At 39.8% G+C, this 27,083-nt stretch overlaps 4 protein-coding genes across 14 annotated transcripts in view; 2 read left to right on the forward strand and 2 right to left on the reverse strand.

Moving 5' to 3' along the window:
• Positions 1 to 138: 138 nt before the first annotated feature.
• On the reverse strand, positions 139 to 20,626 carry LOC122571114 (pupal cuticle protein 20-like). 5 transcript variants are annotated; one of them, XM_043734448.1, is made up of 7 exons: positions 20,502 to 20,626; positions 9,038 to 9,270; positions 8,787 to 8,922; positions 3,283 to 3,607; positions 1,277 to 1,432; positions 489 to 749; positions 139 to 321 (listed from the first exon to the last, which is right to left on the reverse strand). In XM_043734448.1, exons 3-7 carry the CDS (start codon positions 8,790 to 8,792, stop codon positions 209 to 211), a joined length of 861 nt encoding a protein of 286 aa, XP_043590383.1. In that variant the 5' UTR covers positions 8,793 to 8,922; positions 9,038 to 9,270; positions 20,502 to 20,626; the 3' UTR covers positions 139 to 208. The 5 variants fall into 5 exon arrangements, with proteins under 5 accessions (XP_043590383.1, XP_043590384.1, XP_043590385.1 ...); XM_043734449.1 differs by lacking the exon at positions 20,502 to 20,626 and adding an exon at positions 20,188 to 20,494; XM_043734450.1 differs by lacking the exon at positions 20,502 to 20,626 and adding an exon at positions 10,482 to 10,942.
• On the forward strand, positions 8,236 to 12,605 carry LOC122571116. Of its 2 annotated transcripts, XM_043734454.1 has the most exons (4): positions 8,236 to 8,388; positions 9,239 to 9,459; positions 11,758 to 11,970; positions 12,046 to 12,605. In XM_043734454.1, the coding sequence occupies exons 2-4, from the start codon at positions 9,365 to 9,367 to the stop codon at positions 12,308 to 12,310; spliced, it is 573 nt and encodes a 190-aa protein (XP_043590389.1). In that variant the 5' UTR covers positions 8,236 to 8,388; positions 9,239 to 9,364; the 3' UTR covers positions 12,311 to 12,605. The 2 variants fall into 2 exon arrangements, with proteins under 2 accessions (XP_043590389.1, XP_043590391.1); XM_043734456.1 differs by lacking the exons at positions 8,236 to 8,388; positions 9,239 to 9,459 and adding an exon at positions 10,981 to 11,586.
• On the reverse strand, positions 12,393 to 13,286 carry LOC122571117. Of its 2 annotated transcripts, none has more exons than XM_043734458.1 (3): positions 13,182 to 13,286; positions 12,609 to 12,970; positions 12,393 to 12,530 (listed from the first exon to the last, which is right to left on the reverse strand). In XM_043734458.1, the coding sequence occupies exons 1-3, from the start codon at positions 13,222 to 13,224 to the stop codon at positions 12,411 to 12,413; spliced, it is 525 nt and encodes a 174-aa protein (XP_043590393.1). In that variant the 5' UTR covers positions 13,225 to 13,286; the 3' UTR covers positions 12,393 to 12,410. The 2 variants fall into 2 exon arrangements, with proteins under 2 accessions (XP_043590393.1, XP_043590392.1); XM_043734457.1 differs by having other exon boundaries at positions 13,111 to 13,250.
• The window catches only part of LOC122571111 (heterogeneous nuclear ribonucleoprotein K), a 92,840-nt gene continuing 79,100 nt past the window's right edge, over positions 13,344 to 27,083 (forward strand). For 2 of the 5 annotated variants that reach the window (XM_043734417.1, XM_043734428.1), the window contains exon 1: positions 13,344 to 13,448. The gene's annotated coding sequence lies outside the window, so the exon portion shown is untranslated. The remainder of the gene's footprint in view (positions 13,449 to 27,083) is intronic. The other 3 variants (XM_043734418.1, XM_043734427.1, XM_043734426.1) reach the window with 3 other exon arrangements.

Below are 27,083 nucleotides of genomic sequence, written 5' to 3' on the forward strand. Positions count from 1 at the left end.
ATGACAACGTTGTCAAAAGGAAAGTGAAAAGTTCGAATATTAATATAGGAAAAAAGAAAGAACATCGTAAATAAGGTTCTCACATTTTATATAAATAAGAAAGTTACATAAACGATATATTCTTATGTACATACGTCCGTCTTTAAATGATATTACTGTAATGGAACAAGATTGATCGTGTAATACGTAATGACTTGTGCGGTGTCGTCTAATAATGGTATCCGCCCGAGCTTGTTTGGTACGAGTTTGGACCCTGATAGGGTCCACCACCGCCGCCACCTCCTCGGCCGCCGCCACCACCACCACCTCCACCGCCTCCGTCTATTAATAAAAAAAAATCAACTTAATCAAAACAAATACACAAAATTATTTTAATAATTAAATTATCACGATCATCAAAAAGTACTTTCTTTCTAAATTTCTTACTTCAGATAGTTCTAACATCTACTCAGAGATTTACGAAACAAGATATCATTGTTAAAACTCACTGTATCCACCCCCTGAAGGATATCCTCCTCCGCCACCATTACCGCCACCACCACCACCGGAAGTATCTTGATTTTCGCCTCTGGCCTCAGCCGCGAGTGCTAACTCGACGCCTCGTTGAATTTCTGGTGGAATTGGAGGTGGTGTTGGCAAATGTGCGCCTTGGGGATGGAAACCTTCTTCATCCGCGGTGTAGCTGATGCTATACTGTACACCATCAGGTCCGGTGTACGAGTATGATCCGCTCACCGCTTCCGCGTTGCCTAGAAAAGCGAGACAACACGTGAATACTTGACGCAACAGGTGCTCGGCGTTAGGATTGCACCACGTATCGAGTATTTTTGCGGCTTTCTAGCTTGTTAGAAATGATCATTGTTCGGTAATCACTCATCGCGAATTGAATTGGCCGAAATTAGGACATGTGATTACTTAGATACCTGTGGTTTTTCCGTACGATCTCTTGAGAATCTTCTTAACGTTTTACAACATCGAAGAACTTACAACTTCCATAAAGATGTCGAAATATTATCAATTTTGAAAATCTCTATTTTGCAAGTAAAATACTGGTGGTAGGTAAAGACCCGAGAACAAGTTAGATGGAAGTCACATTTTAGGAGTTGCAGTGCTATTGCGTTCATCGGTTCGGTTCCATTGTAAACGGAACGATTCGAGGCCGAGCACGATGATGGATAGGAATATTCATAACAGTGAGAAATGATAGCGACGAACCGCGAAGAAAAGGAACACGAGGGATATCGCTGTTGAGAAATAAGAATGGCCCTGATCTCACCTTGCTGGTGACCCGTTTCTTGCGCACTGATACCATTTCCTGTTTCGTAGCTGAATTGGTAGTTGCCATCACCGGCATTCTGATTGTTGAACGAGACGATAGGTATCTCTTGGCCTCCTCCAGGTCCTCCTCTTGGCCCACCACCGCCTCCACCGGCTAAAGCATAAATTCAAACAAATGTTCGAAAATATCGCATAAGTAATTTAACTTGTATAAAGTCTTTATCGTTATAAAGGTACCTGAATTGCCACAGACTTTGATCGACTCGAGTACCCTTTCTATGCAACTGACTTTTAAACAGCCCTGAGAAAGTTGATAATCGACCGGTCGTACATCGAATACAAAAAAAAGCTAGCAAGAAGCTAGCCAGAATTTTAAGCCGTTCGAACAGAACACATCTCCTGTTCTGCCGCGTATAATCGACTTTTTATCGATCACTGTATCCGTGCAATCCACCGGGTTGCGCCATATCAGGTGAAATCCGCGAACGCACTCGAGATTAATTCGTAACTGAATGGGGCCTAATTACTTGGTCGGTCGCGACAACGCGTTGTACTAAAGGAGACACACACGAGACGCTTTGGTGTTCTTATTTTCGCAATCCAGCGAGAATTCTCACCGTCAAATCATACGTAGATTCGAGAGCGCCGTTACTGAGACCGTGCTGGTGTGTCTTCATTAAAGGAGCGCCTCGGGGGATAAAGTGATTAGACGTTTCGCGTTCTACCGTGATTTTCACTTTTCTTTCGTCCCCGTGACACGAGCCCCGGTTTCACGACATACTTTACATATTTTGATGCAACTCCGACCAACCAACTGTCTCTCATAGCGCGCGATTTCTCTCTCTTCTTGGTTCTCTACCTTTTCTAATGTATGTCTGATGTAACGTGACACAACTGTTCCACGATAATCCAAGTGATTTTCTCTACGCGCGTGTTACCGAAACGAACTATGATAAACGTTTCGGCGATTCCTTCTGTGATTGAGTAATTTGTTATGTCTAACTTTTTCTCCGGGTACAACGAGTTTTTCTCCGCGAGTTTTATGGCCATAACGATTTTAACGATGTGTGAAATGTTTGCGCTGACGAGACGTAATAGTCTTAGTCGGGACTAACGAGAAAAAAAGACAATATATAGCATCAGGGTACGTGTTGAACGAGTACTCTGGTTAAGTACATGTTTTCTCTTGGTTGCGTAATGCGCCAGAACAAAAAGTTGTACTCCTACATAGATCGATGATGAGACACGAGAAAGAAGAAAATAAGAGAACTCGAAAACTTCGAGCTTCTTACTTATGCAAAGTAAAAATTTTACTGACAAACAACAGTAGGGTACTTACTGCTTATATGTTTTGTATTATTATTTCGATGATTTCATATGATCAAACATGGTATTGACTCAATGACCGTAATTGCAATATCTTTTCGCAAAAGGCATGGAATCATTATTATTGCCTTTCACTCGGTAACCTGATATTAGGATTAGATAATAAAAAGTTACGGCGATGATTTAATTCGAAAAGTCATCTATAAGGAGGCGATGATGTTTTCAATAAAACTTAATATCATCATGTAAGGGGACATTAAAGCCTAACATGGGATACTAACCATGTTATTAAAGTATTATAAGCTGCAATTTAGTCGCAGTATTCGCGCAAAGTACGGTAATTCATTATGGGAAGATCAATAATTCTGTCCGCTTTATCGAAAACCATCTTTGAAGTATTGAACGGAGAAAACTACGATAGTTGGCAAACATCAGGAAGGACGTATTCGAAAACTACATGCAAACAAATTAAAAGATTGCTGCAATTGATTATTTCGATCATATCCAAGATACGCTCGATTTCACTGGATTTAATTATCGCGTATTATTATCAAATATTATCAAATATTCGATCTATCGTTGAATGCTCTACTAAAGTTTTATGTTATTATTTCTACATAATATTTCTATCTTTTCTACGTTATAAGTTGGAAAATAAAACGAAGAAATAATACTTACGTCCTCCGTAGGCACCTCCGCCTCCACCGCCAAACGCACCACTACCTCCGCCGCCACCAAAAGCGCCACCTCCTCCGCCACCACCGCCATATGCTCCTGGTGCACCAGGTCCACCCGGTCCACCCGGTCCACCCGGTCCACCTGGTCCGCCTGGTCCACCTGGTCTACCAGGTCCCCCAGGACCACCTGGACCACCGTGGCCACGATTCGGAGCTTGTATTAATCCTGCGCCTCCTGCGGTGCCTGCATTGCCCGGAGGAAGGTAAGTATTGTCTAGTCGGGCGGCGTGACACGTACCGACGATGGCCAACAACGCGACAGCGAGCTGTTAAAATAGTCGTCAATAACTTCAACCGTTGAAGGTACTATGCAAGTCAATTCTTTGGAATACTTGAATCGTTTGCAAAATTATTTTAGAATCGGAATAAAATATGATTTTCTCGTAGGTAATGTCACTGAAAAGATTTCCTAAGCACACTATATGTCTTATTTCACCGACTCTAATCGATATTAAAAGGGAATTGTACAAACGAAATTATACATTAGCCTTTTCCTTCTTAATATTGAAAAGAATTACGTGAAGAGATGTATATAGGTAAAATTTATCGAATAGGTCGTTAATTCATGGTCGACATCACTGACTCACGACTTGAAGAATCGAGAACCGGAAGCGGAGCGTTCGAAGGTGTCACCTAGCGCGGGAGAAAATAGACGAATGCGACTCGTACCGATCTCATCTCGCTGATGTACCGTTCGATTTGTATGAAAAGCGAACCTCCCCGATGATACCGGTCGCACAATGGAACGTTCTATCGCCAAACGATGGCAATAATTGGTCTGTGCAGATTCAGGTCGAAGCAACCGCGCTTATATACCGATCCGAGGCTGGAGGATCGTCTTCCTCCCACCCAAGAGGAAGACTCTCAGAAACAGCATCGACTCTGGTGAACACCCGGTGCCGCGTCCCTCGGCGAAGTTCGCGAACTCGGTTAACGAATGAGCGACGGAGAAAGAGTTCTAGGAGGCACGAAGAGTAGAAGGAAACCGAGGGAGAAGGCGGATCAAGATGAGCCTCGGTGAGAGATGTGGGATGAGGGGTGATTGCGCAAGCCAGGTGATACAGATCGGCGGGCATCTCTCGTCGGACCTGAAGGTCGGCTAATCGGGTCAACATGAAAGTGAACCGAGATTGGTATGTATAAGATGTATAGGCAAGCGAAGGGACGGACGACGTGGCTAGTAAAAAAAGAAAGATTATATACCACGAGGTGGTACACTATGGTTAGTAAAAGACAATCGTTTAAACGAGAGAAAGACGAAAAGTGGTGATGTTTGATGAAGATGACCGCGGCGATGTTTCTTGTGCCGCAGATTGCGAAGTCCAACTACAATTTAAGATGCGTGAGTTCCCTCTTTGTAATTATATCGGTCATTTCGTATTCGACGTTGCTCGGTGTACACGGGGTCGCGCGACGTCATCATCATCATCCACGATAGACGGGATGGCTTATAGAGAGCAACGCATGGTCTGCAACGGCGCGCGATCATTGCGCAACTTGGTGCGTTGCGCATCAACCGTACCGATGGTACGTAATTTTATATAGATGTGAGAGCGTGTACATACACGAAAGGCCGCTCCAAATCGTTTCTAGTGTTACCGATCGGCACGTAACTTTCCGCTTAACGATTCCCCTCGGGTCACCGTACTCACGTTCTGAGGCAGACGCCTCGACGTGATCGCTTCCCAATAACCATCTTTTACCTCTCTCGTCTACGGCGCGACGCTTCGATTTTGCCTCGAAGCGGGCCAGCGTGAACAGTTTAGTTCCTTATTCAGACTTCAGACTATTCACTTTTACCGGGTCGATTTGCAGTGACGTATGTGCGCGGAGATCTGTTTAGTCTTTGCCAGGGAGAGATTTTTGGTTTCTTCACGAACAGCAGCTGCGATTAACCCCTCAGTGACCTGTTGTGCTGTCTGTATACTTCATTATCGAATGGTCCCTTTGATCTTTCTCACGAACGATAGATCAACGATGTATTTTATCGCTTTTATACGAAGTTACTTTCAGAGCTTATAATTACAAAGCTTTCCCTAGACAGTCTTCATTACCGCAGTATAGAAACGCTAATTGATGTTGCGTTATTGGTGAGAAACGTGTATTAGTGGATATGATTGCTACTCGTGAGAATGTGTTCATCTCTCTGCGTACACCGCGCAATGCAGCGTAAGAGGGAAGAAAATCGCGCGAAAGAAAAAATGCGTTTGTACATGGAACTGAAACTGAGACACGCGCGAATTTGCAAAGTAATTCCAATCTAGAGAGCGAATAGGAGAATCGATTAGGAGTAGTCGATACTGTAGATTGCATGCTTCCGATACAATCGCTTTGACATCGTGTCGAATATGTACTCTACTACACGTGTATCGCCTAAGGGTGAGTGAAATGTCTTGCGTAATCGGTCGTACTTTCTTCCTATGATGCTTATAATAAACGTTTGTGAAAGAAAGTTCCTGAATCGATGAGGTAATCCATCTCACTCCCCCAACGAGTTATCTCAGAATGCTCTTCGTAGTTATGTAAACTCTTTAATTTCTAAAATCGATTTATAGTCCCGTAGCTTTCACGGACTTGCTTTGATGGTTCGACAACGCGACTGGCACTGCGGCATAAGTAAACTCAGTTGTTCGGAAAACCATAAATCACGCCGCTCTTTCCCATGCATTTCTCATCTATTTGTTCAGCTTTTGCTCCACCAGCTTTACGATTTCGAATTAAGTTTCTCAGGAAATTTCACACAAAGGAGACCCAGTGACCCTATCCGTGTTGCGTTTAGTTGACTGCTAAATTCTTCAAACTCGCTTCAGGCAAGTAACTGGCACGGCCGACACTTGGATGAGGGTTAATACGCTTATCTACCGATCGCTGCTAACAAATTCGATCCGTGGAACATCGGATCTTTCAGATCTGATCGGATGAAAAAAGATACTGGGAATCGGGCAGGAACGTTGGACGGAATACAGAAATCAGCGTGATTCGATGATCGATAGGATTGGTAGATTGCTAGCCATTCGAATTAGCTGATGCAAGGGTGCGGCTCGCGCAAAAAACGGGGCAATCGTGAGCCAGGGTCTCGATAATAGGATACCACGAACGTTCGAGACAATGTATACCTGGGCACGGAAAGACTAGAATGCTTTCTAAACGGATCGAGTCACCGAACACACCGATACGCTTTGAGAAGACCCAGCCCTTTGGCGCGCTATCCGCGCATTCATCTATCTTGCTGCTCGTGTTATGCCAGAGGTGAGGTTCATCGGCGAAACGCTTCATCGAGAACTGCACTCCAACAGTGGGCGCTGTCGCCAAAAAAGGATTGTGCATGAGAAGACGGGATCCTAGTCAAGTAATAAGCGATCTAACGTTGCATCGTTCTCCAAGACACCTGATCGTCCCGGTAAAACCCGAATATGGTGCTACTGCGTGATACTTTGTAGGAGGAACAAAAGATTTTTAACCTTTCCCTTATTGTTGCGCTTGTATCTTTTTTTTTTAGGGAAAGGGTTGACCTTATTGTCATTCTGTCTTGTCTAGTGAGAATATCGGAACCTTTGTCTCGTTGAAACATCCATCAACATCTATCTATTTGAGATTTCAATGTACACTGCGCAACAGAAATATCACTGTTTGTTCATGTGGAGAGGTTGCAGTTTAATGGATTAAGAAACGTACAGGTTTGATAGATTGGCTAATTGCAGTTATGCACACAGCGTGGTATATGCATGTGTAAAGAGAAACAATTTCGTGCCCCAGTGGCACGATGCTATTCCCGTAATCAGAATAATCAGACGACAATTCCAATCAACTTTCTCCTCGGTACAAATTCTAAGAGAATAAGACACGAACGCGAATTGCGGAAGCGGCTCACACGTCGTTATTGAATAATGATCTCGAATAGGAGGGATTGCACGCATAATGCCTCCCTCCTATCGACTCCTGAGCCTTGCTTTGTTACAATCTCGCTATATAGATGATGATACCATTTCGAAAGAGCCACGCCACAGAGGTCGGCGGAGGAAGGAAATATTTGCGGTTTAGATAGTTCTGGTACTTTCTGACGCAACCACGTGGGTGGTATAGCGATGATAACAGGGAGGATGACAAAGTAGCTGAACACACGTTCGCCGCGTCCGAACTATTTTCTCGCAATTCTATGCAGCAGCCTGACGCAATTGACGGATGATTCTTGCGCATTGGAATTCTTAAAATACGTGCTAGTACTTTCATCCGGGATACCGAGCGCATCATCGTGATGATAATCGTTTCGCGTTCGCTGCAACATATAAAATTTAAACATTTCTCCATCTGCCTAACTGCCTCCGGGCCACGACCAAGACGAACGATGTAATTGACCAGAATGAGGATAGTAAAAGGAACGAGAGAACAAAGGGACGTTGGTAAAGCCATCTTTTGTTATAGAACGCCACGAATGAAATCCTGTTCCATGGAATTTGAAAACGTATCGCGATCATTCGATCCGGGATCTTTCTCGATCGCGATCGATGTGATCGAGACTGGTCGAGAAGATGCCGTTTTCTCGATTTAAGAGGGTCGGTCGTCTCCGGAGTGAGCGAGTGAATGGGTGCCCACAGTAGCGCTCTGAGCCTTCTCTCCGTGAGCTGGCTCACGGCTACGGGGAAAGAAAATATAGTTCAGGCCGGTTGCATAATGGAGCGGAGGCGCATCACATCGGTTCGACTCAATGCGAGCTACTTTGAGAATCTGCGGTAACAGCGAACGTCTCTTCTTCCAGCGTCAACGTTGACCTTTGAAGTTGAAGATATAGCGGAACGGTTGTAACACCGATATTCTCTGAAGGTAGGGGTACAGTCATGTAACGAAGCTGAAAACCATTAGCCCCAAGCTATAGAGCTAGATGATCCAATTTCTAGTCTGGTAGTTTGTATATCGACACCCGGACTCACGACCTGTTCGCCTTGGAAGTTGAGGAATATAAGAGCAAGCCCTTCGAACCACTAGCTCAGAACGATGCGCGACTGTGTCGTCGAAGCATCTGAACCTACTGTGAATTTCGGTACTGTCGGTTAGTATCATGCTTCTTACACGGCAAGTTTAGGATCTGAGTCTGACTTGCGGTTATATTGCGTCTGAAATATCAGATATAATTGTTTTTATGTTTTTAACAAATGAAAAAGAATGAATGTTGTTATTTTAGTTAGCCGAGTATATCAGTGTGCATCTTTGTAAATCGAAAATAACAATTCTGTCGTGACATACCATTTGGTAGATTTCACCAGTAAGGAAGACATGCTAATTAAAGTTGACGTTAGATCTAATTAATATTGATATAGGTGATTAGGATACTCGAGTAACATACGTGTTTAATTTGAGAGGAATGTTAATTAGATCTAAGTAAGTTATTGCGAGGCTCGTCGCAGCATCTGTTTTAATTGTTAGTTACTTATATCTGCTTATACATACATGCATGTATATCTTCAATTCTGTCCTTATTAGTCATAGACTTTTGCCATCTCTACAGCTCATTTTGTTCGTACGAAGTAGTTTTCACTTTAGTTGAGTAACTTTTAGATTTATTATTGGTTACTAAAATTGATTCCTGGAACATTATAACATGTTATATATTTAATGGTAATATTTAAAAAGAAAAATATTACACGCAGTTTAGTATTAGCTGTAATACTCTATCTAGTAATTGTTTAATTATTTTATACCTTTTTCTCTTGAAAGAAATACTTTTTCTTCTAAATTTAAATATCAGTAATCACATACACAGACATATTGATTGGTAGCGAGATGTTGGTAACATTCAAGTGAAGATGATTTCAAGCACAAAACTGCCATCTATACGTAGCGTTTCAAACTACTTCAAAGTTTTCGACATACTTTTAAACGATTTGAATTATTTCCAACAGTTCCAAGAGATGCGAAAGTAGTGGTCCGTGCTCTATAGAATGAAAGAACCGTTATATTCAGCTTTCGGTGAAGTGTTCAGTTACTGAAATTCGAAGATTCTGTAATTATACACAATTCGATCGAGAATGGCGGAGGATCAAGAACAGGGACATCCGAACAATGTTTTCTTATTTCGACTAGCTATTTTAAACAGTTTTAAACGCATCGCAGAATCAGTGAGGTAAGTAAATTATTTCGGATAACAAAGATATAACTTTAATCAATTTAGACACATAGACAGGTAATATTTGTTACGATTTATGTAGAATATATTATTTATAATATTATATATATGAAAGGATCTAATGTTTAGAGGTTATGCAGCCTTTTATAGCTTGGGGTTCGCGGTTCTTTTATACATATACATATGTAGACGCATGCGCCTCTAATTAATATTCAAACAAATCTACTGTATTTATCAATATCTCTTTGTAGATTTTTTTATAATTATAAGTTACACATGTTCGCAATATTTTTTCAATAACATTGCATAATATGTACAATTGGTTATTGCATAAATAACTCAACTGTGATAATACAGATATTCAAACAATGTTAGCGTGAAACGATATTTAAGCTTGTGAATATATTCTTAAAAATGAAGCTAAGAAATAAATATCATAAGAAATAAACATCATAAGAAGTAAACATCGTAAGAAATAAATGACATGTTCTGCTAAATAATATTTATGTATTAAACTAAAATAAATGAAGCACGGAATATTTGCATGCTATAAAACCGGGCTAGACCAGATTGTCATTGAATTTCAGGTTATGTTTTTCTCATATACGTTTGTACGATAACAGTACTGCCAACGTAAGTGTGTCAAGTACGAACTGCGGTCAGGAATGCTTCTTTAATTAAGAAAGCCAAAGGGAACACATAACCAGCGAGAGCAGATCAGGACGTTGTTGTATATAATACGTTCTAGAGAGCTTGATGTTTCGTTTATCAGCGGTAAAAGAAGGAGTGAAGAGGTGGCTGAAGGGAAAGGGGGGATCGTCAATGACCCAAACGAGCGATGGTGTTACTCGATGTCATTGGCCTCTCTGGACGTCGCATGTTAATTTGTCGGTGTTCACGTGGCCCAACAATTGTCCATTGCTGTTTGACGGTTCTATGAGCGAGACGGGTCGATTTTCGAAATTGGTTTCCTTCGTTCCCGCTTCCTAGAATCTACCGCTCTTTGAAACCCAACACACCAGTTGACCTTCGAAGAATTCCACGAAGTGTTCGAGGAAACAAAGGGTCCCTGGTCCCTCCCTGATGTGGTCACCATCGTTCGGCTCTATCATTCGTACAGTACGTGTCGTGGGGATCGTACGGGTACCTCTGCCTGTCCGTTATTTTCACGTTGGAATGAATCAGTGACGAACGTGTTTTCTGTACAATTACATTCTTCGTCGTTTTAGTTTATTTCTATCGTCTATATAATTTTTTTTAACGATTGCGTAATTCTCTCGTTACGATATAAAAAGTTACGATAACATTTTTTCTCGATGGCCTGATAGAAGCGAGCAGAAGATCAATCGTGATGAAATCGAGATTCAACGATGGAGGAACATGCCACGAAGCGTATTCAATTAGGTCAGGACTAATGCAAATATGTAGTATTTACATCAAATTGCACCCGTCCCGGCCTGATTGAGTGCGCGTAAATCAGCGGAAGAATCGAAGGTGTAGTTTTTATGTTAGTAATTTCCTGCACTTTTCATAGGAAATGTAATTTACAATACATTTAAAATATATGTTACGTCATTCTAAAAATCATATGTCAATTGTAAATTTCCCTGAAGATTAGTTTATAGATGTATTGGATTTTTCTTAAAATTACATTGTATTAAATGTTAATAAAGATAAACCACGCAGTTTTTGCATTTTCATAATTGTGTGAAAAATATTTCTCATTAATCATCACATTAATACATGAAAAAATTCCGGATATTGTGCAACGATTACGGGTCAGTATTGTATGCTTCGACTATAATACTATAAAACTGGATTGGCTCGTCCGAATACTGGTTCTCCCCCATTCAATCGCACGAGCCTTTGTGGACGGTAAACAAAGAAAAATTTGATCCCAGCGATAGTAGAACCTCTACATGCACGCAACGATCATTGAACGTACTCATTCACGTTTATTTAGCCAGGTGTTGGTATAAAAGGAATATTACTCGCCCGAGTTGTTCTACATGCAACGCGTGTTCATATTTTATTTGTTATATTCCGATCTCACGTTAATTAAATCAATCACGAAATAAAATGCGAAAATATGAACAAGATGTATTGTCGGTTACGTTACATATAGTTAGTATTACATAGTTTTCATGTATGTGTAACTACAATTATGTTAAGTGAGTCTAACAAAGAGTCATTAACATTCATAAGAAAACGTAATAAAGTTAAACAAAATAAAATTTGCATTCTCTTTCAACTGGATTTTCGTGAAAATATTTAAATCGTTTAAAAATCTTTCAGCGAGGATGCTTTCGTGGATGCTCTTACGATTCTTACAATTCTCAAGACAAAGCCGAGTATGGGGCAAAAGTTGCATAAAGCAATGTGCTCGGAGCTTCTCGATAAAATGAATGGCGATTTAGAAGATATATTAAACGAAGGATCCTTGCGGGAAGGATTGGAAAAAGTTGCGAAATTATCGGACGCAAATTCTTCCGTGACCGAAGGTACTTGGTAAGCTACGATTCTTAGCGATATCTGTCCGTTAATTCATTATTAATTATTAATCATTAATATGTTTTGTTTTAGGAGACCACCGGGTAATGTATCCTTACATTTACGTTCACTAGATGCGCAGAAAATTAAAGAAGAAAGCGAATTGTTGGAAAAACAAGTAAACGAGATGGAAGAAGAAAACACAATTCTAATGAAAAGGATTGCAGAAAAGAGATCAAATATAGTGGCCATGAATGACGGCATGATACAGTCTTTAAATAAGTCACTAAATGTGATAGATTCATTAAAAAAAAGAAGGGAATGGTTAGAAAAATGTTTCGTACTACTGGAGCATTAATGATAATAAAATAGTATTACAAATATTACACAAAGGATATTGTGAGATATGAACAACGAAGAATGTATATGTATATTTTATAACTTGTACAGAATTTATTTTAATTAGAGTTATTTTGTTTGATAAGTCTGGGATCAGTTAGGATCATATTTACTCTATCATTTAAATCTGGCGTTATCTGAAATTTTTTCAATTTTCGTATTAGCGCCATATTTTTCTTCTGTAAATAAAGATATATATGAAAATTCGATGGAACATATTGATATAATATATATATATATATATATACAAAGGATACCTCTTGAATTTTAATCATTTTTTTCACTGCCACTATTTTTTTATTATTTGCATCTGCTGCTTTGTTTAATTCTTCTAATTCTCTTTTCAAATTATCTCTCTGCAATGTTAATGAATCAATTTTCTGTTGAATACTTTCATTGTTTGCCTTCTCAATGCATTTTAAATAATTACAATGAACTTCCTTTAATTCTTCCTCTAAGTCATTGTATCTTCTCTTCACATTTTCCAATACATATGTCCCCTTATCTTTCAATTGATTCGCATTATATATTTCTATCTCGGTAGTTGCACATTCTTTTTGACATTCTAATAATTCTGATTCAACATCGTCTATCTCCTTGTACATTCGGTATAATTGATCTGAAATCCAGCTTTCTTGAATTCCACAATGTTGCAATACCACTTACAAGTATCACATTATTTATCAGTTTCATAATTTGGCACATTAAAAGATATTACAAATTGAACAAAATAGAGACAGAAACATGAATTTGTATTACCGAATGATAATAATTGATCAATATTATGATTGTTACAGTCCATCTTTTCAGTAGTGTGTCTAGCAACTTACAATTTGAACGGTTTCGCAATATGGCGGCGTGCCGCCAAAGCATTCCCGCGTAAACCAATGCTATATCTTGATTGGTCGAAACGGTCCAATAGAAAGCGTCCTTGTTGCCGGCAACTTAGCGAAACGCTCGACAGATGGCGAGAGCATTAGCTCAGTCTTCGTTACGCACCCGCTGTTCGCCATTGTATCGTGATTGCTGTTAAGTTTCGTGTTTGTGAGTGAGAATTCATCCGGTTTATCGAATTCTGGAGTTCTTCTACGCATTGGGTAAGTCGGAAATCTTATGATGGTGTAATGCTATTTCATTCGTGCTGTAATTTTCATATGCTTTTCACCATTATGCGAGCAAAGCGTGATTCGTCTTCGAGGGACGACGTATACATTTTTTTGGGGGTTAGTTTCTGACCCTCGCGCGTCAGCCCTCTTCCGTACGCGTGGTCAAGTCGTAGGATAATCGTTCAAACCTTATTCGAATTCGCAATTTATAACAATTTCACGAAGAAAACCATTTAGAGTATTAATTAAACCATTGAGGTTATATATCGAATATGATAACGAATTCGATGTCTTTCAATGATAATCCTATACCGTAGAATTTTTAGACGCTTTGAATCGACAGCTAAGTCAATAATTTCGGCCATACGACCAGGCGTGTAACACGTCGTTAGAATTTTGCATCTTATAGAAACGTAAACGCGCGGATATCATGCGGTGTTTATATACCGGTTTTTATTCGATTAGTTTTTCTATATTCCAGCGTCATATAATGACAAGTCAACTGGATGAAACGAAGCAACTGAGCATCAATATTTCTACGAACGTTATCTCGCTTGATAAGAATACAAACTTTACGTATCATACTTGCTACTTTGCGCAATACATAGCGTTATATTACTTACAACGCCTAAACGGATACACGTATTTTTTTATTAATATTATTTTCAAATGATTTGCGATTATTTATCGTGTAACTTGAAACTGGAAGCATAATTTTATAGTATTCGTATCAACGATTCTTTGTTATCTAACTCGTTACTCAACGCAGGGCGTAGTAATATACGGAAAAAAATATTCCATAACGAATGACACAATTGCTTTTTGCGTATCACGTGTTTACTTGCATAATACTTTCCGGAAATATTTTGCGTTCACGTTAGGTAATATGCGAATAGTGATTTTACGAACGCGATGATGGTTCGAAGTACAAGTGAACGATCGATTTATTGTGTAGAACTTTGGCATGTGGAATTAAAATCGCTTTTACGTTGTTTTTGCGACGAAACATACTCCCTCTGTGAACCAGGAACGATGTTATCCGGCGAGAGCGGGGATTAACGTTTTTGTGTATGACAAATGTGGCTCTCTTAAGTTGTAATGACACGATTAGCGTTTCGATTTAATCGACAATCTGTTAGATGAAAATTTATTGGATCGATGTTGAATCGCGTTTATACGGAGCTATATTTGAGAAATATTTATGCGACGATATATGTACTGCTGGACTCTAAAAGTAGATGGCGCCATGCTAAATCAAAATTAACAGCAAGTAAGGGCTGGTTAATATACACACTTTATTCATTTTTGCGAGTGTTTCATATTATTCGCGCTTCCGCTACGTAAACAGTTTGTATTGGAATTTTATTGCCGATAAGGTTTGAAAATTTCTAGATGTTAATTGCAAAGGCAAAGCTCTTCCTTATCGATTACGATACTCTGATTCACGATGAGTGATTAATACGAGCTTTGTTTCATCAAATGAAAAATTATTTTCATTTCTATTAGCCGCGTCATCGACTAATCATCGCAGTATCGCTTCATTTATCAATTATATTACGTTACATTACGTTTTAATCATCAAAGAATTATATCGAGTTATACAATAAAAATATTTGACAATTTAAGTTAAGAACGAGCTCAACGTTAACTTCTATATTTGAGTCATCTGAATTGAATCTCATCTATTAATAAGGTTCATAAAACAATTATCAGGGATTCGATGCAGCCAATTTCCTTAATACTACCAGCTCGTTATCGAACAATCCCACGTGCATTCACGATTTCCTTGCCCTTCACTGGCGTATCTTCTGATCGTTCCACCGTGAACTTCGGCTTTAATGCCTATTATTTTCTTACGACGCTAACCGTTTCTGACAGTTGTTTGCCAGGTTCCGCAATTAATTTGCCCATTACATTGTCGAGTATTCGATCGTACTATTATATTCGATTCATGCACGCGCGTGCTTTTGTAGTTTGCTAGTTAATTCAGATCCATCAATCGTGACGCTTTTGGATAGAAAATTTCCTTCAATGAGACAAATTTTATCTTTCATAAATCGTCCTTTAAAAAAGTATTTAAGGTATTGATAATACACAAATTTAAAGAAACTGTGAGGTTTAGAGAACAACTCTGCTGTGCTTCATTTAATTAGTTAATCAGGTGACCCTTTAGCTAGAAACTTTAACGATCCCGATACTGGTAGAGGTGGAATCAGTGCTAGCTACATGGATTTTATCCTTGCGAATCTAAATACGATGTAATTTATTCGTAACGAAAATAAAACGATACCGTCAAAGATATAAGATGTATAAATAAAGAAATTGTTATATTCAAGAAATCGAGAATCTAAGTATATACCAGGGTTATCCTGTTACCGTTCGATGTCGATGATCTATTCCCAAAATCTCAGACAATCCCTCTATCTATAAACGACCCTCATAACGCTCCGCTGATCTACTTTTTCCTTCAACCCTTCCATCCTCCTACTCCGTCGTCTTCACTTTCTCCTCTTCTTCTGTTCTCTTCTCGTTTTCTCACTCCACTCGAACACTTTCTCCGAGTGGCGAATGGTAACGGTGTTTGTACCCTTCCTGTGTTCGACTATATACATATACATATACATATAGCGAGACATCATTCATAATTCGAGAATCGAGCGCGATATCGAACGTTGTACGGGAAATTGCCAGAAAGGTTCCAAGGGAAACGCGAACCCCTGATTGGCCGGTGCGTGGTGGGAGTGTAGGAGCAAGCTAGTTTGGGCTAGGTCAAGCCGAGTTAGGTCGCGTTCAGGTAGGGACATCCTTCGCGAACGGGTGGTGGACGGCTGGGGGTGGATTTCTACCGGTGGGGTTCGACACAATGGCACAACAAACCGTTGCCCTGGTAACTGGTCGTTCGAGGTTGCCATCACAAAACTTTCCAACTTGTGACTGCAAACATTAATGCTGGCACACGCGTTATCGAGAGAGAAAACCGACGAGGCGCGGAGGTGGCCGCGTGAGTTCACACGCACGCCCATCGTCACGCGAGCACGCGTGCTCGCGACACGCACCGCGGTGTGTCCCCGCGCGGAAAACAATGAGAAAGGGAGAAGAGGATGCCCGTGGTCAACCCCCGTGCATCACCCTGTTTCATTATTTTCGGTGGTTCCCGCCCTCTTACTTTTTAATGCGCGCCTATTTCGTAACCCTATGGTGTAATCGTGGTGTAAATTACCTTATGCGCGGCGAATCGTGTAGGGTCTGTTCCTCTCGGGGGTTCCGTTTCGTTGTTTCGGATGATTGAGATGTTGTAGCAATCCTTTGTCTCTTTCTGTCAAATTCGAATCGGGATATCCGAATTGTTTAATTTGAAGATTGCGATTTTTAAACGTCTTTACGTCTCCTATCTCACTCTGTTTTTCGCCAAACTGTTCTCGTTATTGATCTCGTCCAAAACGCAGTCACTACGTCATCCGGCACACTGATGTAATTACAGACCAACTGACCGAGCCTTTTGTCCATTATGATTAATCGTTGGAGTACTTTTGCATCTTCATTATCGTACCGCGATAGATTCAAAGACCATAAATTTGAATAGTCGTACACACGCGCCAATTCGGGCCAATTAATTTTATCGTCGATGAAATTCGTGTTCGGGTTCCGTGTAAATCGATGAGAATTTATCCGCAAGAGATAGGCCCTGCGCTTCCGATTAATTTGATCCGACGTTGGAGACACGAATCGAAGTAATCGCGTGAACACGGGTCAATAGCGCGATCTCGCGAATTAATTGTTTCGATTAATCGCATAAAAGAGCATAATTGCATAAAACTCGAGCTACTTTGACCTCGATACGATTTTTGCCCGGTCCGTTATCGCGATGCTGGTTATGTATTTTCCAACACGATTCGTTCCTTTTTAATCGCGATCCTTGGTCTGGATATCGGTTATGGATAACAGAATAGTTCGATGGAAATTATAAAAGATTTGCCACCGAATCAAATCATTGATCGATTGACAAAATTGAACGATACAAACGCGTAAAGCTCTTTCTTTTTTCTGGCCGATATACGTAGTAAATTTTTTGAATTTAAGATTTATCGCGACGTTTGGTAACGGGTGCTCGAGGGTGAGATAAAATAAATTATTCTCGCATTCTCTTTCCATTTTTTTGTTATTCGTAACAAAGGCACCATCGAGCAATTTATTTCTTTGTTTACTTTTTTTCGTGGCCACGTTTAAATGAAATATTTCAATTCGCCTGTGGCTGTGCATACAGTGTATGCGGTTGCCTGTGTCGATTAATGTCACTTCGATATCACTGTACATTTTCAACGTTACAACGTTACAAAGGAGTCTAAAGTACACTCGTATATTTCCTGTTGGTTCAGATTCAAATCTATTTTTCGAAACGCCAATTTTTAACCATTTTTATATCCTTTCGAAACTACCCAGGAACGACTTTCGATCTAAATTAACTTTCTGCCTCGTACTTGTCGTTCGTAAAAATTTCCAGGCTCTGTACCTGTTGTAAAATATTCAACAATTTTTTTTTTTATGAATTCTTTGATGTTTTCCATCTTTCACGTTCGATCAGCCTATGGCGATGATCTTCGCGAAATAAGAGGACCAACGAGAGTACAAGATTGATATTCCATTATTCGACAACGTAGTCGTCTGCTGGAAAAGAAATTTTCTGTAGAGTCGAAGCTCGTGCGAGGATACGCGAACGACTCGCTGGCAAAAATGTGTCATCGATTCGCTGACTTTCGTGGCGTTCCAGTTAGCCACGTGGTTCGAGGAAAACACTTGACCAGGTGAAGTGAAACTCGCGCGCGCGTTAAACCGCGTAAATGACACACATCCGCGCTCTAATGGGAAATATCCAGCTGGATGTTTTATACCGATAAGGCATTGAAACGATTAGTCGTCTGTCTGTTTCGTTCCTTCTCTTTAAAAATTTCAGCTCGTCTCCGTAAAATAATCGGCGCAAAATAATATTTTTGAATTGTAGAGATATATTAAATGATTCTTACAGATGTTTTACATTATGGAAATGATCGACCCCCATAAATCATTTGCGTTATAAAAATTATTGATAGAGAAATCTTTTTTATTTAATTGGAAATATTTATCAGTTGAAGACATTATTTTGCTGAATTCGATTAATCATTCGATTCAGTCATTGTTATTTCGCGCTGTAATTTTTAGTACTTGCCAATTTTTCGTCGCTGCGTCGCTGATGTTTCAATAAATATTTCAATTTTCGTGGCGTTTTTGGCGTGTCACAAAAGCGTGCAAGAGTTTTACGGTCAGCTGCTTAGTCGAATTGCATTGAGCTGAATCGAATTGTATCTCATCGATCCGCGGACAGCCAATTTGTTTGGCGAGAATTCATGCCGATCGTTGTTTTGTAACCGGCTAAAAGCAATTGAGAGAGGATAAAAGCTCGGAACATTACGATTGTGCGGGTACATACGTGTATGTGTATTTTTTTCAATATAGTATGATGGTAGAAATGGCAAGCGTTATGTAACCGGATGTTCCTACGGAATTACGTTATTCAAAGCTTTGTCTATCGACTTAGCGAAACGAAATCTGGATACGATTCAGACGATCGGAATTTTGTAACGTTCTTAATCAATTTGCATCGATTATGGAATTTTCGGAGAACCTGGTATAATTAGGAAACGTGTAACTCTTTTTAACTCCCCCTGCAGTCCCCGAATTTCTGTTTCAACGTTGTTATTTCAATAAACGAAGAAACTTTAAACAAATAGGTCGTACGATTTTATAGATGATATTACGTATGTTAATAACGAATTTTTTATACTTTTTCGAGTATAAACAATCTTTCAAAATAGAAAAGTACATATTATGGTTAATGATCAGATTGAAAATTATTCAAATAATAACACGGGGTTAACTCGGTTCTTCCTAGTAAGCGAGAACGAAGTTCGTTGCACTATTTGCGCGAAATTTTCTCGCCTTTCCTCTTCATCTTTCAATCAATACGTACGAAAAAAGAAACCCCATGTGTCACTGACAGAACTGGAAACTTCTCACGGGGAAAAAGTTGTTTTGGAGTCGCGCCAAAGGCAACAAATCATAGGTCCTATTTTTATATCCGGAGATCGCCTTGAAGAGCGAAAGAGAGGAAAAATGTAGATTTATTAAAGAAACTGGATGAGATCAAACGGTAGGAGAAATTCGCGAATATGCAGTTAAAGCGTATCAACACATTGATTTTCATAAGCTGTCGAGCAAAAATGTATTATCAAATGCTACAGGTGCTTCTCGTTCCATTAACGATGCGCGTCCTCGATCGGATTTAAACTATTCAGTGGTACGGGTTGTGTAAAACGTTATCGCATCCTAGCAATTTTACCGAGAAGATGTATTGTCGCTTAGAATGTCAATTGCAATTTAGTTTCGTAAGCCGACCGTGATAAAGACGACACGATTGTTCACTGGAGGGTGGCGGAGACTCGATCGACTTCTGCTTTTTCTAAAGAAATTTTATTCCAAACACGCACATTAGTAACGCTACCGTGATTACCGCGTAAAAAGTTTGTATAAAAATCGCCCGACGCTGTATTAAAATTTAAAACGTAATTCAACCAAGCATCCAAGTACTGGTCGAACGTCATTAGCTGAACTAATTACGATACATATTAGCGTAGAAAAATCTTTCTCAGCACGTTCAAAAATACGTATATATCATTATTGCATGTTGCATTTCTACCTAAACGATCCTGATCTTAAAATCTCCTCGTTTGCTAACAGAGTAAAACTTTTGGCTTCCGTTCACGATGTCATAATCTGTCTTTCTCTCGAGACGCGAACCTCGCACAGAAGAAACTTCCTCCTGTTTACTTAATTCCTCTCGCGCCCGTGAATATTTAATCGTAGGATCACTGTGGCTGCGCGATTGCCCAAGAAAATTGCGAAAGCGCATTCTTCGTGCGTCCCTCCGCCACGCGCAGTTTTCCTTTTCGACTGCTGGCCACCTCTTCGTTCGCTACTAGTAGTCCTTGGAGGCAGCCGTTGTATACGTACTTTTACAACGATGGAATGCAGCGATTGCCGGCGGTGTCGCTGATCTAGGCCTGCCGCTCGCGAATGCCGTCGAATCGCATCCAGCGTGTACAGTTCGTCGCGATCACGCGCACTGAATCTCGTTGATACGTTCTCTCTCGCAAATTACGCGCAGCTCGTACTGTGCATTCGGCGAGTTCCGTGCATTTCTCACCCATGGGAATCGTGACGCGTGGAAGGACAGAGGAGATCACATTTCAGAATATATTTTACAACGCATACTTTTGTTCTCCCGTGTGTCATTATTCGTAATAATCGGTTAGCATTGCACGACAGTTTCAGACTCATTGTTAGCTACAACGTGATGCGAAGGTTTCAGGTTATTAGCTTAGATTCTGAGAATTTATTTAAATTGTAAAAGAAGATATTGAAGAGATAGTATAAATTTAGTGTAACGAGTTAAGTATCCTTCATTCTCCCCCTTTTTTTACGACGCTTCAAATCCAATGTCAGACTTTGTATTTGAATATTGGAATTTTTTTTGCTCTCAAACATTGAGATTCGAAAGCTGAAACAGTTTACTCAATTATCATGTCTTGTCCATTCTTTAAATTAGTGTTACAGTTTTACACTTTTACTGTTTCATTTGTTTCGAATATACTTTGGTATAAGATAATACGATATCGAATTAATTGTTTGAGATTCTCTGGCGAAATTGGCTTTTTGCTAGGTTTCCTGTTTACAAGATTCCGTTCGCTATTGCCGGTAGATTGTACGTCGTTAATTAATTTCCCTACCCAACGGTGTAATGAAGTTCCGTCGTTGAACGCGTCGGTATTATTATATGGCTGATCTATGATTATTTTCCCGTCTGAAACATCGATTGTCGTACCGTTCGATTGAACGCCATTGCTTCAATGAACTTTCCTGATCATCGACATAGTAGACAAATTGTTGCGATTCTTTCGTAAAAATAAACACGTTATTTGAAGCAAAATATTCTTCGGGATTTCGATGGTAATTGATAATTTTGACAACAGTCGATATACAAGAATTTCTCTAAGGTGGAAACGACGTCGAATCGTATAACAGGTACCGTGAATAGTGGTTTGTTCGGTACTACAGATTTCGAATCTAATGTATGTACGTGTTTTACCTTTCATGAGAAGTCCAATGTTTCATAAAGTGTCTGCCGTCTTACAAGACACTCTCGGTACTCCGATTATTAATTTTCATGAATCATCATAAACTACGTACATACATGGAAAACAGGTTCGGCGTAATTTATTTTATTTCTTCTAAGAAACTGATACGATTAAAATGTTATAACGACGAACGATTTACTCGATTCAACTCGTCGACCTTTGTTGTCTGACGCGAGCAATTAAAACTAATTAGCGAACAGGTACGGAACTTTTTCGAGAAAAAAATGTAAGAAACAGCGAGTCGGCTGAAACGCGCGAGGTTTTTACCATTCCTTGTCGACAAGCTCCAAGTTTCCAACGGTAACGACTGTCTGGCCATGTTTATCGAATCGATGAATGAGATGAAAAGGAACAGCTCTGAATGGCAAGAGTGCGTTTCACCATCTATATCCTGATCCTCGTCTCGTTGAGAACATAAATCGACCAAAAAGGAAACAAAATTCGTCCTCAGGAAATTTAAGATTCCACTCTCGGACTACGTACATTTGTTTTTATATAGACGATGCCTGAACTGACATTGCCGACAACACGTGAATTTGACATGGAAGCGATTAATAACTGTCTGACGATGGTACGCAGTCTCGTTTTCGTTCTTGTTTTCTTTCGTGCGTGTATTAAGAAGGACACGTGGGCAGGAGCACGCGGCTGAAAGCGAAAGCGAAAGTTTCGTTGCCACGAAAGCGAGAGGATCGCTCCTCCGTTGACAAGGTCGTGCAATGGCAGGTTCAAGGTCATCGGGGATAGAGAAACAATCGCGAAATGAGGACAGTTGCAGCTGCCCTCTCGCGCGCGGTACGTCGCAATTGCAAGCGTTTTGACGTTCGCCGCGGTATATTCCTGGCGATTGAGATTTCGAAATACCAGATGCAACGCTTTTACATGATAGAGTAACAATTCGTAGAAAAAGGTCAGAAGTTTTTATAGAAAAAAAAAAAAGGAGTTCAAAAGATATTAGCAAAATTCTTGTATTACTACCATAATTGATAGGTATATGTACTTGTTATATTTGTAGTATTACACTTATATTTCTTATAATTATTGGCTTGGCAGAAAAGTAAGTGTGTCGGCTCTTGATCTACTAAGAAAACCAGTTTCACATGGCTCGTACGTCACAGATAAGATCAATTTATGAGAATGATACTTTGTATTTATAAAACACTTGGCCCTCGTTTAAGCTTAAAAGTCAGAGCGAGCAATTTCGACGGTTGAACATGAAAGCCTATTTTAAGATTAAGAAGTCTATTTTTGGCTAATTATTCACGTTTCCCCTTTTTTTCTCTCTTTTTTGAAGAATTTTTTTCTTGAACGTTTCATGGAATGTAAGAAGTGTAACAAACCGAGCCTCGAAGAAATGTAACACCTTCTTCATGAAGATGTTACGAAGAAACTTTCAAATCGTTGGTACAGTCATAGAAATACTGTAGGAAGTTCGTTCACTTTTATATCCACGAAGCTGACGGCACTGCTTTTAGAACGACGGAATGTGTACATTATTACGCATGACGTAAATTCCAAGCAGAATATGAGCAGAATTACCAGCTCAAACGTCGTACACTCCCCTAATAAGGATATTGTGCGTTGTTACAATGCGACTCGATCCATTCGCTTCTCCTGCATTCCAACAATGTGCAATAGTCACGGATCTCACGTCATAGTTATGTGTACTCACAATATGTAGCGCGCGGTTAAAAGCGAGTGTACAATGCCTTTTATTAACAATATACTCTGTTCTCCGGCAATAATTTCGACAAGCTGGTCATTGAGATGCCAGGGAATCTTCGTGGCTTGAATGAAAGTATTTTGATTTAGAATGTAACTGGCATCGACCTTTCCCGTTGGTTCCCAACTGGTGGTAGATTCTCTTTCAAATGTTAATTCGGGATCATTATGCATGATCTTGGCACACTGACCATTTTAGATTCGTCGTGAATACGACGATGAGTCTCATTTTCATACTCGACGTACCGGTAACTGTTTTTTTCTCTTTTTCGAGCCCTTGAGGCGCAACTAGGAAAGATTTTTGATGAAATATTTTTGTTTTGGAATAGTTATATTTCAATTCGTAAGATTTCGATATTTTTAAATATTCATACTACCTAATTTAAGCGACGAAAGACGATAGCATCCTGCAGATATCTGTTGCATCGATCTGTCGATTTTCGGTAAAGATTTTGGTCGAATTTAAAAGTCACAGAGCGATAATGCGAGTATCCTAATTGGGTCATCTTCATAGTTAATTTACCAGCTAAGTATACAAGCTCCACTGGAGGCTACTTTATCCCTGGGTTTTTAGTTGTCTCGCGCGGGTAAGTAACTGACTGGCTCGAGAGTCCCTCTGCCGTGAGTTTTCAAATGAAAACTGCCCGGTGCTTGTTTAAATTCCTCTTTACGTTACACGCGATCGCCTCGACGACATGCGATTCTCAGTTTAAAAATCAAATATCTGATTTCTTTCTAAATCGGATGTTTCTTATTTAGGTATAGCCTGACGATCAAACGAGTTAAGAATAATGAATTTAAACAACAAAAATGCTTCATAATACCTTTACAGACACTGTGATCTTTTTTTAGCTAAGTATCAACTTCTAAAACTAAGTTTTATAGCTGGCTGTAGCAAAGGGTTAAAACGATCCTCGCTATTTCTATTAGGTTGTAGCATAAACTTGTGTTTTTATTATACTATCGAGCGGAGAAAACAGGACAAATATTTGCAATTATGGAATTAAATTACACTTCGTTAAAAATAAATAAATACTCTTAAACGATTGTGTAATCAAACTGTTTTTATTGTTCTACCTTTGATATAGTGTACAGGTGTAGCGTTGCAGAGCTAGATTTTTCTACGTTTTTCTATGGACGTTTTTCTATGCACAATTCGACGTATTACGTAGATGCAAAATTCTCGAACTCGCGAAAAGATCCTCGATGCATAGTTATCGTATACACCCTGGGATTTTCATTTAAATGCCAGAGTCAGTCGACGGGAATGAGGCCGCGGATTCGCATGCGTGTTCTAGCCGGCTGATTTTAATTCCTTCTGCCCTTTTCCCTATCCCAGCTCCTGCACAATTACACCCGCTTTTTCTCTTTTGTTTCGCAATGAAACACATCCTCCTATGTGTCGAATAATAAAGTATCGAGGTTGATTAACTCAGAAGAATATTCAGAAATATTCTGTTAAGGATCTCTTGAATTGTAAATGCAAAGTTTCTTAATTGTCAGATGCGATTCCCGTATTTGTTTTAACGTCTTTTGCGAACAGAGAACTTTCACTGTCTTCTAAGTTCTTACAAATATATAAAATATATTTCAAGCGATACTCGTTGCTCTAATTTTTCCCTCTGATCTTATTTCAACGAAACAATCGTTGATATTAGTTAGTACAAATAAAAGAACAATAATAATCGAAGGTAAGCGAAAATTGATTCTGCGAAGACATCTCACATAGATGATTTTATATGTGTGTGTTAAATATCGGAATAGTAGAAGGATTGAATATGCGTTTCTGCCCAAATTCTGAACTCTGAAAGTTCATGCAAATTTTATGGAGTACCGGTTGTTCGTTGCGATATATTCCTTGTCTCGTCTTAAATTTAGCGGAATATCTGATCGCAGCTCTACAGCAAGGGATAAAGAATTAACAGTAGAGAAACGTTTTTCAACCCTCGTAAATCGTAACTTTTAATCGACATGCAGCGGGTGTTCAAATATTTACAAACGATAAACAGTAGTGTAGAATGAACGAGTGCATAAAATTCTACAGATTAATTTTACGCTACTCTTTTCGTATGTATAGAAAAAGAAAGACTAATAGTTACCCCTACGTGTTCTCAGAATTTAGGTCGGTTGTGCAGCGAGTGTCTTTGAAGCCTTTCCGTGCCACTTTTGGATCGTCGATCTCACTTGAACGCCCAGCGGCGCATCCGACCAGAAGTATCCTGACTTTGCAATAATTCCACCATCCTCAGACTCTTCGTGTTATCGATCTGACCACGATAGAACGTCTCCCCGCTTATTCTCGTGCATAAACTTTAATTCTTTCCGTTACATTGGCCTGCTTTTCGGGAAAATGTTCTTTCCCTTTCGTTGATCGACTCATCGATACTTTCGTTGTTTTCTGATATTTTCAGGCGAGTAGCGTTCTTCGTATCGACTATCGATTAAACCAAAGGTGCGAACGTTCGAGCTGGACGTAAAGATGGCTCGTAAATCGGTCGGTAAGCCTGATTCAAGGCTCCTCTTTCTATCATCGAGATCGTGACTCGTTCGTCCGGTTCGAGTAATCCTTTTGGCCCGTGGCGAACATTCATTTATCGTCTTGTTATATATCGTCGATCACCCCGACCCTGGGGTATCCAACAACCTCGGGAAATTTTTCTCTTTTCATATAGTTATCGACCGATTCGAAGGTTTAGTCCACCGTACAAGCTGTCCAGATTCGAAATAAATTTAATATTCTTTCGAACACTTATTAAACCAATGCAATCCGGCCAATATAAATATCCGGTGAATCGATAGCTTGTATATCCAACAGTTAGTATATCTCCGTTCAAACGTCACATCGTTTCCCGTTTCATCAAAATTTCTTCCTCTCGATAGACCCTTCGTCCGTTTGTTCACGTAATTCGAAGTTTCCGGTGTTTCCGGTTGGCATTGTGCACCATATTCTCGATGTCTTATCCATAGTTTTACCCCTCCCAGAATATTGGCCCTTTTCGAGCACATCTCTCGCTCGTAAAGAGGACACGATAGCAATGAGACTCGTCGTGGAAGATGGAAGGTTCGTTGAATTATTGAGAATGGCGTGCGGTTCGTCGCTGTCCTCGCAACAGAAACGCCCTTCCGTCTGTCTGCTTGTTTCCAGCGGGTCTTAATGTTACATTAAACGATCAGTTCCCTGCGAAACGAATCGAATCGACTCGCCACGACTCAGCTGTGCAATGGCATAGGCTCCTCCTCTGCGTTTTTTCGCCTTTTCGTTCCCTCGGCTGCTGCGCCCCTTATGTTCCACGCTTTTCAACACCTGACGCTTTTACAATGTGTTCAATTTATATTTGTATTTTGCTCGTGTTTGTCCGTTCCGATAGACTTTGTGCAAGCGAATACTACGACTGCAATAGCCAGAGTTTATCGTATGCGAATAGCGAACATTTGGTCCCGATATGTCCTGTTCAATATCTTCGCGTAATCTCCTACACGATTCAATTTGTAGATACGATACTTCTGGCTAATGACGAAAATTTGTATGCCCTGTTTTTATGAATGCGTTAGACAAATTGAATCTGATAACTCTTTGTCTTATAATCTTCTTTTCGTCAGCGTTAATACATACATAAAATTGCACACAATTTTCTAATTAATTCTCAATGCGAAGAGTCGAAACTAAAATTCAAGTTTT

The sequence above is a fragment of the Bombus pyrosoma genome, linkage group LG9, assembly GCF_014825855.1.
Source record: "Bombus pyrosoma isolate SC7728 linkage group LG9, ASM1482585v1, whole genome shotgun sequence".
NCBI classification, from domain to species: domain Eukaryota; kingdom Metazoa; phylum Arthropoda; class Insecta; order Hymenoptera; family Apidae; genus Bombus; species Bombus pyrosoma.

What these genes read in the sequence shown, in the direction of transcription:
- LOC122571117 (XM_043734458.1), bottom strand. Translation starts at nt 13,224, where the DNA reads ATGCTTTGGCGGCACGCCGCCATATTGCGAAACCGTTCAAATT. An exon ending in ATTGCGAAACCGTTCAAATT is followed by an intron (nt 12,971 to 13,181) that starts GTAAGTTGCTAG and finishes GCTGGATTTCAG; the next exon opens with ATCAATTATACCGAATGTAC. An exon ending in AAATGATTAAAATTCAAGAG is followed by an intron (nt 12,531 to 12,608) that starts GTATCCTTTGTA and finishes CTTTATTTACAG; the next exon opens with AAGAAAAATATGGCGCTAAT.
- LOC122571116 (XM_043734454.1), top strand. Translation starts at nt 9,365, where the DNA reads ATGGCGGAGGATCAAGAACAGGGACATCCGAACAATGTTTTCTTATTT. An exon ending in CGCATCGCAGAATCAGTGAG is followed by an intron (nt 9,460 to 11,757) that starts GTAAGTAAATTA and finishes AAAATCTTTCAG; the next exon opens with CGAGGATGCTTTCGTGGATG. An exon ending in TCCGTGACCGAAGGTACTTG is followed by an intron (nt 11,971 to 12,045) that starts GTAAGCTACGAT and finishes GTTTTGTTTTAG; the next exon opens with GAGACCACCGGGTAATGTAT.
- LOC122571114 (XM_043734447.1), bottom strand. An exon ending in CGGAGGTGCCTACGGAGGAC is followed by an intron (nt 1,433 to 3,282) that starts GTAAGTATTATT and finishes TTTATGCTTTAG; the next exon opens with CCGGTGGAGGCGGTGGTGGG. An exon ending in AGAAACGGGTCACCAGCAAG is followed by an intron (nt 750 to 1,276) that starts GTGAGATCAGGG and finishes TCGCTTTTCTAG; the next exon opens with GCAACGCGGAAGCGGTGAGC.